The sequence below is a fragment of the Hipposideros armiger genome, unplaced genomic scaffold, assembly GCF_001890085.2.
Source record: "Hipposideros armiger isolate ML-2016 unplaced genomic scaffold, ASM189008v1 scaffold_1030, whole genome shotgun sequence".
NCBI lineage: Eukaryota > Metazoa > Chordata > Mammalia > Chiroptera > Hipposideridae > Hipposideros > Hipposideros armiger.
The window spans coordinates 329,585-346,617 of NW_017732380.1; the positions used below are offsets into that span (position 1 = coordinate 329,585).

At 35.2% G+C, this 17,033-nt stretch overlaps 1 protein-coding gene across 3 annotated transcripts in view; it reads right to left on the minus strand.

Annotated features, from left to right (window-relative positions):
- The window catches only part of RSF1 (remodeling and spacing factor 1), a 119,998-nt gene that overhangs the window by 34,362 nt on the left and 68,603 nt on the right, over nt 1-17,033 (minus strand). For all 3 annotated transcript variants that reach the window (XM_019631649.1, XM_019631648.1, XM_019631650.1), the window contains exon 5: nt 13,307-13,461. In XM_019631649.1, coding sequence (XP_019487194.1) covers nt 13,307-13,461 — 155 coding nt within the window. The remainder of the gene's footprint in view (nt 1-13,306; nt 13,462-17,033) is intronic.

Genomic DNA, 17,033 nt, shown 5'->3' on the forward strand with positions numbered 1-17,033 from the left:
TTACATTTTTTCTTTTTCTTTTTTTAGCTGAGACATCCTGTCACCTGTTGGCAGCTCAGCGGCAGCTCAACTCGGGCCGGGACTCCAACCGCTGTTGCTCAGAGCTCGCACACTTGAGTGAGCTCTTAACCAACTGAGCCACTTGGCCGGCCCCCCTCTTTACATTTTTAGTGATTTAATTTATACATGCCACTAAGAAAATTAAAGACATCACAGTAATTACCTAATTTGTTTTCCCTTTCCCACTGATAAAGTAGGTTTAGTACATTCCTATTCATTGAGATTGGTTAGATCAGCTAATCTACTTAAATGAATATCTTGGTTAACAATTATAACACAGATCACAATCTAAAAATAACTCCAACCTAATACTAAGAGTTTACTGAACACAATTTAACAGTTCTTTATATTGGGTTGTCAGAAAAGTCATGACGCATTTTTGCAATGAAAAACAGAAAAAATACATCATGCCTTTTCCAACAACCCAATATTTTGGTTCAGAAAGCAACTCAGGCTGTCACTGTGACTCTGACCCAAGGTAAATAACACTATAACAATATTGTACTATATAAGTATGTAATGTGATAAATATGGTTATAATGGCAACCATATTACAATATATTGTGTCAAAGTAATATAATGTACACTTTAAATTTATACATTTCAAATTTATCCAATAAGAAAAAACCCCCAAAAATGACACTTATGTTTTTATTTGAGGGTGGTGAATGATAAAAGTTGTTTTCAATTATTTGAACTGATTTTGATTTGAGGAACAACCTGGCAAAATAAAATGAGGAATGACATTAGATTCAAGACTCCTAGGTTCACTAATACTATTTCAGCTAGTGGTGTGTAACAAACTCTCTGATCTTCATTTCTTCATCTACAAATAAAGCAGCTGGACTAAGTGACCTCAACAATTATTCTTCATTAACTCATACTTCTCTGAATTGAAAAACGTTAAATCCTAGGTATCTTTTACATTTGGCTCAGTTCTTTTAAGAGAAAAACATGACAACAATTACTAGTCTAATTCCCCTAGATTACATGGATGTGTCCTTAAAATCGTATAAAGAACAGAAGAACCATGACAGAAAATGAACACTCAAGCATGATCATAACTGCTAAAAAGCTCATTCAGTAATACAAATAGTTCCCCAAAGTTTTTTAAAAAATGAACAAACTATAAAAGGATGCAAATAAATTTAAGAGACATGAAATTTGAAGTGACAAAACTCAAGGAAAAATTCACTTCAAAAATCACAATACAGTAGCACCAGTGCTTCACAAACCTGCCTGAGGTGTAATCTACTATAGGTTTTTAAAGCTGATCCATTCATTTACTCAACAAATATTTGCTAATCACCTATTATGTGCTTTCCCAACATTCCCAATCAGAATCACCATGTGATGAAACACTGAAAGCTCTACAGAAGTTAACAGTGAAGAGCAGTGCTAGTTGCCTATCCAGTGTCTATCTCCTCTTCATTCTTACTAACAGAACCCTGATTTTGTTCAGGAAAGCACTTGCCCTAAAACTTAATTTATTAAGTACTGCAAAATGATATTACCATTCTATCATTCCTCGATCAGTGCTTTTTTGGAATAAATTCTATAAAAACAAACTTTACTAATTTATTATCTTGTTATACAGTGGTACATTTCATACAGAAAGGTGAGATGAATGCTTAGTTCTTCATTTATTTAACAGTTTTCAAAATAATAATTCAGTCCCCATTGGCATCCTCCAGAGGTAAACCACTTTTCCTTTTAGTACCTTAACAAAATCATGGATTTAAGACATAGTCAATGTATTTTAATCCATTATAATTATCATTCTTATTGATGCTTATATTGTCCTATCTTTGGCAGTAGAAACCTCTTTAAATTGGCTGAGTCTTTTTGGTATGACAATGATAGCATCCATACTACCTGGAAGGACAAGGTGTTTCCTGGCTCATTATGCACCGAAATTGGAACAGACCACTTTTCCAAGAAGCCTTGGTTTAGTTTAGTGGAAAACTGTTATTTGAAGATGAGAATCTAGGGGCTAAGGATGCTCACTGCTACTGGATTGATCCTTGTTTCTAAGTTTTTTCAGTGGACAGAACTAGAAAATAAATGTATACAATTTTTAAGTGAAAATACCTCATGAGTTCATAATGATATTTCAGTGTTTCCTTAACCTTTCCTATATTATATCTTATTTTTTTCCCATGCTGAGAATCTTGGTTTTCAAGGACACCACTAACAATTAGAATATCACAGTTACTTTTTCTCATATTACACACAAAACATTTTCAGAATAACAAAACTGACCACAATCACCAAAGTGATTTAATAAAAAGTTTTTGCATGTTCTTCCCATTGTTTCTCCATTTGTTTATATATCTCCACTGTCAAAACACATAGCCATTAAAGACTATATGTTCCCCGTAGCCATCATTTAGATTTAGTTACATGTAACCACAAATTTAATGCTCACCCAACATTCTTTTACAAATTTTATTACAGATCTCAGATACTGATGCCAGTTTATCTAGTCTTTATTTGAAAGTCACATATAAAATCCCTGTCGCACGTTTTTCCCCCCCTTCCATACATTATGGCATTTTCTTCTGGTATAAAGCATTGCTTTCAAATAGAGTGATAGCAGTCTGGTTTTCTTTCCCTTAAGTCATTTGTTTTTTTTGCCTGGAGAGCCTAAGTATTTCTTTTTTCAAAGCCTAATGATTTTACTAGAATATGTTTTGATGCTGGTTGTTCTGGGTTCATTTTCCAAGTGTCTCCTCAACATGCAGTCTCACATCTTTATTTTAGGAAGCTTTGTGAACATAGTCTTTAGTACTTTTGTGTGTTTCCTTGCTTTGGTTTTTTTTGGACTCCTGTTGCATTTTCTTTGCCTATTTTCAAATCCTTATCTCTTTCTCTCCAATCTCTATCTCTACATTTCTTTTTCATTAAAAAAAGTATACATCTTTCCATTTGCTATTTTTTAAAGATATAAATTCTTGTGTTTGTTGCGCTGTTTCTTCTGATTTTTGAAAAATCTTAACTATTTTCTACCACCTATTAAGTTACAGTTTTCATATGTTTTGTGGGAATGTCTTTTGGACAAGCTTTCATTCTCTAGTGCTTATTATCTTTTGTTCTTATAATCCTATGGAATTTGACCTTGATCCTTTTTCGTTGCTTATTTTTACGCCAAGTAGTTTTTCTAATTTCATAGCTCAAGAGCTTCCCATCTGTTATTTTTGTGAGATATTCAAAATTAAAGTGACTTACACTATGAGATCACCTAAGTCTATTCCTTTCCCATACTTTTATTTGTTTGTCTCTATTGTTCCCATCCTACTTAATTTGCATTATATATCCAGCAGTTTGAGAATTCATAAAGCCCAGAGTAACCCAGCTCCTTTAAGACCCTGATTTCAGGTATTGTCTACAGTTTTTAAATTTTGCCATCAATATGTTCCTTTTATGGGGGATTTGCAGAGACACAAAAAACATGCCACTGCCACTTTCCAAAAACCATGAACGGTAACTTAAATTTTCTCATTCTGATTCAAGTTACAACAAATTCAATCAGAAAAAAAACTTCAGTAGTTTCTCTAATCATGAAAGTGTTCTTTTGCTTTTCTCCTTCCTTTCCTCTCCACCTTCCTCCTTTCTTACTTCCTTTCCTCTCTCCTACCCTTCCCAGTCACCACAAATCTTTCATAAAAGAAGCACTGTGGTCTGTGCACTATTGTTCATGGCATAAAAATAAAAGAAATGCAAACTTCAATGTCATTTTTGTCCTTTATCTTTGCCTCTTCAGTCAGGACTGATGTAAAGAAGGAATGATGGAAATTATACGAAGGAAACAATTTAAGATATCAAAACAAGGTAGCAATAACACCTGTATTTATCTGGTCTCTCTGTATCTGTTTGGGGCAAACCAATATTTAACATGGTATGAAAAATAGTGGATTGTTTTGTACTCGGAATAAGAATGCTTTGAAACACACCCATAAATGTCTAGATTATACTCCCATATTATATCAAAATATTTCTTTGTAGCTAACCATTTGTACTCACGTTCTATCAAAGGGGTTGCAAACTCTAATGGCTTACAGGGGCCAGGCAGGTAACATAAATGAATAAAATGGGCAGAGGGTAAGAAAAACAAAATGCCAGAAATATAATTAAATTCTAAAGTTACCGAATATGTTTTAAACTAAAAAAGCCTACTTAATTTTTTATTTTATTTCTATTATTCCTTTGACTTGGAATCAGAAGAAACTGTAAGTACATATATACCGGGGGTGCCAAAAAAATGTATATAAGTGGACACTTTAGTCAACGTTGCTCAAGCAGTAGTTAGCCATAATCAGAAGTGTCTGGACGCTGATGGTAGCCACTTCGAGCACCTCTTGTAATTGCAGAAGTCAAATGTGACTTGTATTCACTTTCTGTTATCAGAATATATTGAGTATTACAATTTTAATAGTTTTTGTCCTTTCTTAAAATGTGTATACATTTTTTGGGCACTGTGCGCACGCGTGTATGTATTTGGTCATGCTCACAATGTTGGATCTAGTACTTAGCACTGTTATATGCAATACACAAAATAACCTTAAGTCATTTAATAGGGAGTAATGTTTACTACCACACACTTTATGTCAGAAAACAGCTGTTCATAAATGCAGGTGTTTTCAAACATTGATGGAATTCTGAAACATAGTTTTGTATACAGGGCAACTACTCTCAAGATACCCACACAATTTTTAAAATTGAAAGCCATCATTATTTAGTTCTCAGTTCTATATTAGTAAACTCTGGTTTAGTAATTTATCCTGTAGCTCTTCATTCTATTTTATTAATATTGCTTAAGAAAAGCAAACTTGGTTAAGAGCTTGCTCAAGAGTGCAAGCTCTGAGCAACAGGGTCACCGGTTCGATTCCCACATGGGCCAGTGAGCTGAGCCCGAACTGAGCTGCCACTGAGCAGCCAACAGGTAGCAGGATGGCTCAGCTGGTGAGAGCACGTGCTCCTAACAACAAGGTTGCCTGTTCCAGATGGTAGGCTACGCCCACCCGCAACTAAAGACTGAACTTAGCACCTTGAGCTGAGCTGAGCTGACACCTGGGTGGCTCGGGATAGAGCATGCGCTCTTAACAACAAGGCTGCCAGTTCGACTCCCGCATGGGATGGTGGCTATGCCCACCCACAACTAAGATTGTAACACAGCACCTTGAGCTTAGAGGCGACGGGCTGCTGATGGCGACTTGCGCCTTCCACAACTAAGATTGAAGAACAACTTGGCTGTTCCCCTCCTTAAATTCCCCAACACTGTTCCCCTCCCCCAATTCCCCAATAAAATCTTTAAAGCAAACTAAACAATATTAATTTTTTGTTTTAAGTTTAAAGTCAAGAGAACCTATTTTAGAATTCAGGCCATCACATCCATTTCTGGATACCAACTACAGTGTATGAAAGTGGACCAGATTATTCCTTATCTACTTTATTTCCTATTGAACCAATTTCATGAAAAAAAAAAGTAAACCCACTCATAAAATTGCAATATCCAAAGTTTCAACTGTCTTGCCAACCTAGAAACTGAGTGTTTGGGAAAATATTTATTGATGAGGTAAGGATTTTTCCCGGAATGACATTAAAAAGTTAACACCCCCTTCCCCCAAAGGTTTTCTAGCACCAAACCATAACTAAGCCATCTATGGGCCATGGACTCAGAAAGGCTTTTCTCCTTCTCCAGAGAACTTGACTATTGGTTAAGTTGTACTCCCCTGGGAAACTAAAAACAAACTGGAATGTCAACTAGGTCACTATGCAACAAAGCTCATGGTATCAATGACCTCTAATTGATAAACTGCATCTGGACTATGAAAAAATATATAAATACATAATGGCGATGCCATACTTTGGGGTCTCCTGAATGCAGTGACTCTGGGCATGAGGACCCTGGAATATATGCCTATGGAGTTTGTTGTGAGATAATGGCTTAAGTGAAACACGAGGCTTTGAAGACAAAGCAGTTTCTGCACCTGCTCAATGAAAATTCCATTTACTTGCTCCTGAAGTTGTCACCTGGGAAAAGTCACCAGTCTTTTCATATGGTCTGGCCATATGAACTGCTGCATAAGCTACGTACTCCTGCTGGCAAGTGCTGACTCCTGTCCTGCACTGATCTCAGTAGACTGATGCCAAGTGTAGTCTGTAATATAGTCTGAGTCTGAATGTTTAGTTGAACCTAAGAAGACTCCTAATGGGCACTGCAGATCATTAAACCTCAGACTACAAAAAAACACTGTATTGTATGGTTCATTCATTAGGCAAAACATTGAGTCACCTCTGAGTCAAGCTTCGGGAGCTTATCCAGTTCAAAAGGTTAATTACCATGGCTTCGACATGTTTCACTTTTAACTTTTTTATACAAAGAATACTGCCTAGATTATGACACAGTGAAGTAACTGAAGTTCTTCTGTCTTTAAAAATGTTTTCACAAAATGTCGTCACCTTGAATTTAAGCTTTTTATCAGATATTATGTTCACAACGGCCAAAGGAGGATCAAGTGTATGTTGGTTACTTTTTCTAAGTACGACCTCTATCTACATTTATATGTAAGGCTTTCCCCTTTATACACAAAAAGGCATTTCCTAAAGTTGAACTCATTAGGGATCCATATCCAAATTCACTCTCGTCATTTACAAATTCTCATTAATCTACAAATAAAAGAACCACTATGGGTAATAGCATTAATATCTATGCTTTCATCAGCTACAAATAGAAAATATAACAAATGACTTAACTTATCTCACTTGTTCCTAATAATTTATTCACTCTAAGAGTATTTCCAATTGTACTTACACATGCAAATGCTCATTCTAGTTTGATATGCTTTTTTTGCCGCAAAGTCAACGTAAAAAAAAAAAGTTTTCATACACATGTAGTTTTTTCTTAAGAATATTAACAGCTCATCACAGCATTCAGAAACAAATTTCTTTGATATTTCAGCTCTCCCTGTGCCTCCCAATTTCTCCATCAGGTATCTTTCCCCTTACTGACTGCAGATTATTTCATAATACTACAAGAAGAGGGACTGAATTATGCCCCACCCCTAAATTCTTATGTTAAAGTCCTAATTCCCAATGTGACTGTATTTGGCGATAGGGCCTGTAGAGGGGTAATTATGGTTAAATGAGATCATAATAATGGAACCTTAATCAGATAGGGCTGTGCCCTTATAAGAAATATCAGATCACTCTTTCCAGATGCACAAATAGAAGAGACAATGTGAGGACACAGACAGAAGATGGCCACTGCCAGCCAGGAAGACAGCCCTCACAAGAAACTGAGTCTGCAGGCATCTTGATCTGAATTTCAGCCTCCAGAATGATGAGAAAATAAAATTTCTGTTGTTAAGGCTGCCGGATCGAGTTCCCCATGGGATGGTGGTTACACCCACCCACAAGAAGACTGAACACAGCACCTTGAGCTGAGCGGCCGCCAGCTGCTGATGGGCGGCAGGATGGCGACTGGACTTGGAGCTGAGCTAGCTGCGCCCTCCACAACTAAGACTGAAGGACAACAACTTGGCTGGTCCCCTCCCCCAATTTCCCAAAACTGTTCCCCTTCCCCAACTCCCCAATAAAAATCTAAAAAAAAATAAAATAAAAAATAAAAAATAAAATTTCTGTTGTGTAAGCCACCAAATCTGGTATTTTGTTATGGTAGAGAGAGCATATACTACATTAAATTATATTATTTTGCTATGTTGAATTTAAGCTTTATATCAGATATCATGCTAATAATGGCCATAAGAGGATCACCTGTAGATTACTTTACGTATTATAAATGGAGGAATATTCTTCACTTCTGCAAAAAATCAGCACTCTCTCCCAGTTTTCCTGGTCGACTTGTTGTTTTCAATATTTAATAGAGACATGAATATGTTTCCCCCATTTTAACTATACTATGAGAACAACAAAATTAAGTAATAGGCCAAGCAACTGAGACTAAGGCCAGTTTTAGGGGACACAAGAGAGGACTATAGTAAACAGGACTATAAGTCCCACCAATGGGGGTCAACTCTTACTCGGGCACAGCCTGTTGTTGACATGCAGAAAAGATCATCCATACTTACCAACATTTCTAATTTCCAATTTTAAATGTTGACAGCAAATTCAAATAAAAAAAACACACATGTGAAAACATAAGTTTTCCCCAAAATTTGTACACGAATATTCACAGAGGCATTATTCGTAACAGCCCCAAAGTGGAAACAACTCAAATGTCTATCAACTCATGAACAGATGAACAAAAACGTCGTATATCCAGAAGGGAATATTATTCAGTCATAAAAAGGAATGAAAAAAGTATTGCTATATGCCACAACATGGATAAACTTTGAAAACATTATGCCAGGTGAAAGGAGCCAGACATAAAAGGCCATAGATTGTATAATTCCATTTATATGAAACATTCAAAGTAGGCAAATTTACAGAGACAAAAAGTAGATTGCTGGCTTCCAGGGCTTAGGGGCAGGGAAAAATCGCAAGTGACTACTTAATTGTTACAGGGTTTCTTGTGGGGGTGATGAAAATGGTCTAGAATTAGATAGTGGTTATGGTTGCACAACACTGTGAATATACTAAAAACCACTAAATGAAAATGGTGAATTTTCTCATTTTGTTTTGTTTTTAAACAAAGCAGCACTGTACAGATCAAAATAAACATTTTTCAGGCCAAATTAGGTTTTTAAGCTGCCAGTCTCTAATTTTTTTTCTCTACTAGAGATTCTCAAATGATACTCGCTTCTCATTCTGTATGCAGGCAGAAGTGTATGACTGTAAAAATTAAAAGGAAAGTCTTTTTCTAATTAGCAGAAAAAAACAAAATCAAAGGTTAGGATTTTCCTCAACTTTGTTTTCTACCATAAAAATTCCTTTTAAGTTAAAAATCCCTTCTACATTAGAATACATTATCTAGCGTGTACTAAAAGCAAGTATTAAATTCCATGGTGTTCTATAAGTACAGTAACTTCCAGGTAGTGTACCACCTGAAATGATATCTTGGATCTTAGACAGAGAAGGGCTTAAATGGCACCTAACACTCACTGTGAAATCTACCATAGTCTGAGAATAATAATTCAACAAATATTTGAGAGCTTCAAGCTTGGTGGTATGACTGACCCTAACATAAATGGGATAAAAATGGTTTAATTAAATGCTAGTGGAGCTTCAAACAGGGACGAAGAAGGTGGGATTCCAGATGGCCCTGAAGTATAACTGGAATTTCCACAGTGCCTTGAGGAACAGTACCTCAGGGAGACAAGAGCATGATAAAGACATGGAAGGAATGCCCAAGACATGTGGAGTAAATAAAGGCATCTAGACAATCTGGAACCAGTGGTCATGTATAGAAAAAGGAGAGAACAGTAGACAGATAGGTTGAGGCCAGTCTCAGATTCTAATGCCAGTCTAAGGTATTCAGACTTCTTTAGAAGGCAATTCTAATTATCTCTGAAACAAAAGGCTAATTTAATTACTCAACTGGTAAACTTTTTAGGCCGTGTAATGCCATTTGGGGATTCTTTTGGGCCTACTTTTATAGGTAATGCATTTCTCCTTGGCACCTATACAAAAACTAATCTTTTTGTATTACAGGCTGAGCTAATCCTTTATATCTCCTAAAGTTACATATAAAGCATGGCAATTCAACCAATGATTAAATAAAAATCTATTTTAGCTACAAGAATAACAGTGGCTGTTTTAGTTTTTCTCCAGTTCCTATTTATTTTGTCCTAGATGTCTGATTTCCAAATATCCAACCACAGAGCTTTTAACTTTTGTCACATTTTGCTTTACTATTCTAACAACATCAGACATTCTCTAGGACTTTTTTCAGCTTTTAAGAACCCCACCTGAAGGGCAATGTTTGTTTATATTCAAGAGTAATAAAAATGATGAACCAGAATCACATTTCTTTATGGTCTTGCTATAAAACAGAACACAAAAACTACACCTGAGAGGACGAAGTAAGAGATACGGTTTTGGGGGCTAAAAAGAACTGTCTATTCTTCCAAATAATGTGTAAATACAGCATCAAAAAGTGCATGGGCTCTGGAGAGACTGCCCATGTTTGAATATTGGGTGTACCATTAATAGGCTGTGTGACCCTGTGAAAGTTGCTTAAACCTCTCCTTGTCTCACCTCTTTCATCTGAAAAAAGGGAAACAATGCGATAACTAGTAAGATGGTTGCAAAGATTATATAACAATATATGTATGATGCTGAGATTGGTACTTGGCATATTGTAAACAGTATATGTTAGCTTTTTTATCCACTATATGTAAGCGTCACAAAAGCAAGGATTTTAGTCTGCTTTGTTTAGTGAACTCCCATGGTTAAAATCGTGTTTGGCACATAGTAGGTACACAATAAGTATTTGTTAAATGAATGAATGAATGAATAAATGAATGAAAAAATGAGAAACACTTTGCTTGTAGAGTAAGAGAAACACAAGAGACACTATAAGAGAAAGCAGAAAAACAAAGGATTAAATGTCTTGCTCCTTCCTCCTCTTTTACTTTTACAAGAGATGTCCTCCCCTACAGACTTTTTCTTAATTGTGTTGAGTGTTGTAACATCAGCATTCATTGAGGAATATTTTAAAAAACAGATACATGAAAGCCTTTGCTGTATTTGTTTCCAAGCTTAGAAGAAGGTGGCCTCTATAACCTTGCTACTCAAAGTGTGGTCCTATGATCAGCGGCATCTAGGTCCTTGTTAAAATGGCAAAGCAGCAGCCCCACACAAGACTAACTCAATTAGCTTCTGTATTTAAAAAAAGATCACCAGGTGAACAGAGTGCATATGAAAATTTGAGAAGTACAGTTCTAGATCACTAGTTAAAGAGCATAGACTTTATGAGGATCAGGGTTCAAATATAGGCTCTCACACTTTATGACTTGGGGTAAGTTTATAAATTTCCCAATTCCCTCATCTGTAAAACTGTAATAATATTGGGTCATCGGGAAAGTCATGACGTATTTTTCTGTTTTTCAATGCAAAAATGCGTCATGACTTTCCCGACGACCCAATAGTAGCAGCTACCTCAAAGAGTTGCTATGAGGATTAAATGAAAATGCACGCATAGGATTTGGTAGGCCGCAAAGAAACAAGATGTATCCAATAAATGTTAGCTGCCATTATTGTTGAAATCCTACCTCCTCTACTATGAGACTCCACAGAGAAATTTTAGAATTAAATACTAGGAAGAGCTTTACTTTACTGAGTGAACTGTTCATTTTATTTTTCTTTTTAATTTAAACTACACAGATTCTCCCTTCAAGATCAGTGTCAAATTTAAATTTACCTAATAGGAATAATTGCCTCTTGAATTTCTATTATCTTGCCCTCTTTCTCCAATTTCCTATTCTCTCTGGTCTTAATTTTAATTGTGTGAGAATAAGAAATACATGAATGAATGACCAAACTGAATGACCAAATGAACTAATAATATTTGTCTAAACTCAGAACTAATCCTTAGGAAGCACTACTTTAAAAATCCGGAAATTCAATAGGGGGTTCAGACTAAAATTATTAAGCTTTCCTTACATAGCCTACAAACTGAATTTTAACATATACAAAAGAATTTTTCAGAAATACGGCTTACAAATAAAACCACCACAGATATTTGAAATTATATAAACACTGGCCAAAAGAGAACAATTAAGATTTTTGCTAAAAGCAATGCTTAATATGTAGAAACATTATATCCTACATTAAATGGCATAATTACTTTTCATAAAATCAGCTAGAGGATGACTTTATGAACGGTTCTCTCAAAGCAGCAAATAAGGTAAGAACATATTGCTTTCAGGTTCTAATAAAAAAACAGAGGAAAACTAAAAGCAAAGGAAGAAAGCATGATAAGGGGAGCAACTTCCTTCCCCTGTCTTTAGAAGGTATGTTATCAACAAAAAGATGTTATTGTGACAAAATTTCAGTTGGTTTCTTCCCTTCTAGAAAGGTCAGGATTTGATCTGCTTAGCTAAGCAAATTAGAAAATTCAGTCAGAAAATCTGGTTTAATAATTGTAATTAAAGATATAAGAGTTTGCTAGGTACAACCAAAACAAAGAAATAAAAAAAAAAAACCCCACCCCCACAAACAACCCAATATCACTTCACATCCATTAGAATGGCTATTATAAAAAGTGAAAATAAATAACAAGTGATGAGTAGGAGTGTAAAATGGTGCAGTGGCTGTGAAAAACAGTATGGAGGAGTGTCAAAAAATTAAAAATAGAACTACTTGGGCCAGCCTAGTGGCTCAGTTGGTTAAGAACTCGCTCAAGAGTTTGAGCTCTGAGCAACAGTGGTTCGATCCCTGGCCCGAGCTGAGCTGCCAACAGGTGGCAGGATGGCTCAGCTAAAAAAAAAAAAAAATAAATAAATAAATAAATTTAAAAATAGAACTACTATATGGCCCAGCAATTGCACTTCTGGTTATATACCCAAAAGAAGTGAAGCAGTTACTCAGATATCTGTATATCCATGTTCATAACAGCATTATCCATAATGTCCTGAAAGGTGGGAAAAAAAGAGTCACTGACAGATGAATAAACAAAATGTGGTGTGTATATATACACAGTGGAATGTTATTCAGCCTTAAAAGAGGAAGGAAATTCTGACACATGCAACAACATGGATGAACACTGAAGACATTGTGCTCAGTGAAATAAGCCAAACACAGAGACAAATACGGCATGATTTCTCTGATACAAGGTTCCTAGAGTTAGTCGAATTCATAGAGACAGAAAGAATAGTGGCTACCAGGGGCTGGGGGAAGGAAAAAATGAGGAGTTAAGTGTTTAATGAGTACAGAGTTTCAATGAAGGGAAATGACTCTGGAGATGGATGGTGGTGATTTTATGCACAAAAATGTAAATGCACTTAATTGTACATTTAAAAATGGTTAAAATGATAAATTTTATATTATGTTAAATGTATCACAATAGAAGAGTTCGCCTAGTACCTTCACATTCTTAAATTAGTAAAATACATTGTTTTGATAATTTGAACATTTTTATTTAATTTTTTTAAACGTTCAATATGAAAGAGCAAAGTGCTAATTTTTTTGGCTTTTTTTTTTTCATCAATAAAAGAAACATCAACCTCCTTTTACAGGAAGAGTTCCAGTTTTTCAAATTGAGAGAATTCCAATTTATATAATTGGGAAGAGGAGTGAAAGAAGAAATTACAAAACAAAGCAAAACAAAACACACAAAAAAAACCTTGTTTAGGTGTTTCTTCCTCCTTTTTAGTCTCCTCATACTCTAAGCTGGGACTTTCCCGGGAAGAGTTGTCCTGTTGGCTAGAGTTTTTCAATAATACAGGATCGATTTGTGCTTTCAGGAGGGCAAGAGTCTCAGCCAACTCGTTTCGATTCCTACACAAGGGAAAAAATAAGACAGAATAAAAATCTTTCTTCTGTTCTAAACAACTTTAAAAATAATATGTACTAGAAATTAAAATTTAAAAAATATAAACACATTAAGGACATCCAAATCACAGTGCAGCTAAAACTAATTCATCTTGAATTTTAAAAGTATTAGGAATGAATACATATTAAAATACACTGTTCTCCAAAGAGGAATCTTAGACTCTCTATGGATCAGAATGGCAACGCAAACCTCTTTGGCTGAAAAGAACAGTAGGAACAAATTAAACAAAAATCAAAGTCTGATAATTTTTTTAAAGTACTATGCAATCTCTAAGCAGTACAAAATCAATGTAAAACTTGCTTGAAGAAGCATTTCTTTTTAACAAAATGATTCAAGTTTTGATTCATTTGGAAATGAAAATACTTTTCCACCTACAGAGAAAGTAACATTTGATATTGTTATAAAGTTACGATCCAGGTCTGAGTACTTATGGCACAAAGCTCTAATAACACGTTAAAAAATCTACAAATTTAGGTTACTGATGTTGTTTTGTCGATTGTAGTTTACAACTACAGGAAGAGAATTAAATTTCAATTAAAGAAAACAAGAAAATCTAAATAAAAAAGATTCTAATCTATATGTTCTCTACTTTTACTACCAAAACCAGAGGTGTGGTATGGTCAATTTCAATGCCTCTTGCAAACAAGAAAACTCAGTTGGATATTTTTCCTGCTCAGATAAGCAATGTGTAACAGTGAAGGTGAAAAAGGAAACCCGGGACTAAGAGCTGGGAAACTTAGCTCTAGTTCTGCCACTAAGTTAATTAATCAGCACCATGAGCTTCCCATCTGAGTTCTCAAAGCACTGTGTATGCACCTCTAATTCTATGTAATTAGTATTAAGATGAAATTGCTTGTTTTCTTAATCTGTCATGACACATATACCCTCTATCCTCCTATCTCTCTCCACCTCCATCCCAGCTAAACTCTACTGCTTGAGAGCAGCGACACTGCCTTATGAAGTAGGCTCTAACAAAAACAAACAAACAAACAAACAAACAAACAAAAGTTTAACAAATGAATAAAATCCCTGTTCCTAAGTTAAGATGGCTACGTGTTCCTATATGGGTCATAAACCTTCACTAGTCCTCAGCTTCCTTATCTACGAAAGACTGAATTCTCTCCAGTATTATTAAATTGGCCTCTTAAAGAAAATAATAAAATCGACACTGATAGATATCTTTCAGAAATTAAAACAGCAACCATTTTGTCATTGTGTATGGGAATGAACACACAGGTTTATACATGTTATAAATCATGTATATGAAATGAATAAACATGTTTATATATTATAAATATCATATGAGCATACCCAATAAAATGAACAGTTTAGAATTTTAGTTCTCTAGTAGAAGGTCAGATTAACGCTCTTTCAAGGTCCTGCTTGGTACTGCCTCCACTTTACAAAAAGGAAAAGGAAAAGCTAGACACATTAAATAAATTTATTTTTGGCAAAGTTTCTATCCCCTAACTTTATTACACCAACCTGCTTCTAACCTAAGGCTCTCTCCATTTAATGTTATTACTTCTCATATTGCACTGAGAATTCCATATGTAATAAGTGTCTCAATCTATTTGTTATTTTTTGAGGCCATACCAGGAACTGAAGAATATATTGAAGTTTTTCACTATACCTATTTTAAAAAGCTTCCAAACATTACAAGAGAGCCAATATTGCTAGACAGTCCATGTCAATTATTTCCACTACTCTAAACAACAAAGGAATTTAGCAGAAAAATTTATTAAGGAAAACTCCCTAAAAGGCTTTTAACCCAACTACTGTGTTAAAACTCAAGCCACATATTATTATATGAAAACAGAAAACTATCCATCTTTGGATTTTTCATAGTTTAATCTCACAATTATTTACAATAGTATGCTAAATAATTTTTTTAATCCTAAATTTGAACTAGACAGAAGGAATTTCTATAAATCACATATATTCTATACTTTCTCTTTTTTTACCATTATCTTCAGGACCTTTCAGGGTAGACTAGAGACTCTAACAACAATTCAGTTGTTTTGCTCTCTCTGCTCCATTGCTTTCTTTACTCTAAAACATTTCTTCACTCAGGCATATTAAGTCAAATATATCCCTCCAAAACACCACGCTCTCTTAGAATGTCAGGTCTTTGCACTACTGTTCTCTTAGCCTGGAACGTGCTCCCCATGGCCAACTCCAATCACTCTTTCAAAGACAAGCATAGGATGGATAAACAAACGTGGAATATACATTCAAGGGACTACTAGTTAGCCATAAAAAGGAATAAGTACTGATTCTTACTAAATAGATGAACCTTGAAAACATTATGCTATCTGAAAGAAGCCAGACACAAAAGCCACATGTTGTATGATTCTGTATATAAGAAATGTTTGGAATAGACCAATTATAGAAACAGAAGGTTGACTGGTGGCTGCCATGGGCTGGGGAAAGGGAGAATGTGAATAACTGCAAATGTACAGAGTATGGGGTGCAGGGGTTTCTTTGAGGGGTAAGGAAAATGTCCTGGGGTTAGACAGTGGTGAATGCTGCACAACTTTGTGAATGTATTAAAAATCATTGAATTGTGTTAAAATTGATGGTGGCCTGGACAAGAATGTAGCTATGAAGAGGACATAGACCGATCAAATACTGGATACATTTTGCACAGAGAGCTGATTAGATTTGCTGATAGAGTAGATGTGAAGTGAGAGAAAAAGGAAAGTCAAGGATATGCCTCCAAGATTTTGGATCCAAGCAACTGGAAGGATATGGCTGCTATTAATTGAGATAGAACAAACATCTTGAGATGGAAAAGTCAGAAGCTCAGTTTTTAGCAAACTGACCGATTTTGACTTAACAATTATTAACAAGTTCTAAACTCTGGCATTTTCCTATCTGTATCTGAAGTTACTCTAGATGTTGGTGAAATGGAGCATATCACCCTAATTATTATATTGTGGAATATAATTTTTCCTAAGCTTTCCTAACAGGTCAAAGGGTTAGTTTGAGTTAGTGGTAGGGATTAAACTTTTTAGAGGCAATTGAGCTGACAGTCCAAGTCAATAAAAATAACAGACAAAACAAAAAACAAGGGCAAGCCATAGGCATCATTTTCTGCCAAGTATGGGCTAGGTATCTGGCTCTTCCATAGCACACTGGGTGATCTCCATCACAGATCACGTTTATGACATTGTATTATCATTTAGTATTTCCCTCTATCTTTCTCCCACAGTATGGACAGCTTCCTAAGGAATGGCTTCATGTTTTTGCATCTCTAGAGCACACAGCATAGTGTGAATATAGCAAGTCTTTAGTAAAAATCTGTAATATATGATACCAGGGCCCATCTTTTTCATATAATTCCAAATTACAAAGTAGACAAAAAAGGAAGGTAACTTGAGTGATGCGCCAAGAAACTGAAAAAAGGCGTTAATGAGTAGGGTCAAAAGCAGTAGTATTAATAATAGAAGTTAACATTAGTGAGTGGTTACTATGTTTCAGGCATTACAAGAGTTTTACATAAATTAGCTCATAT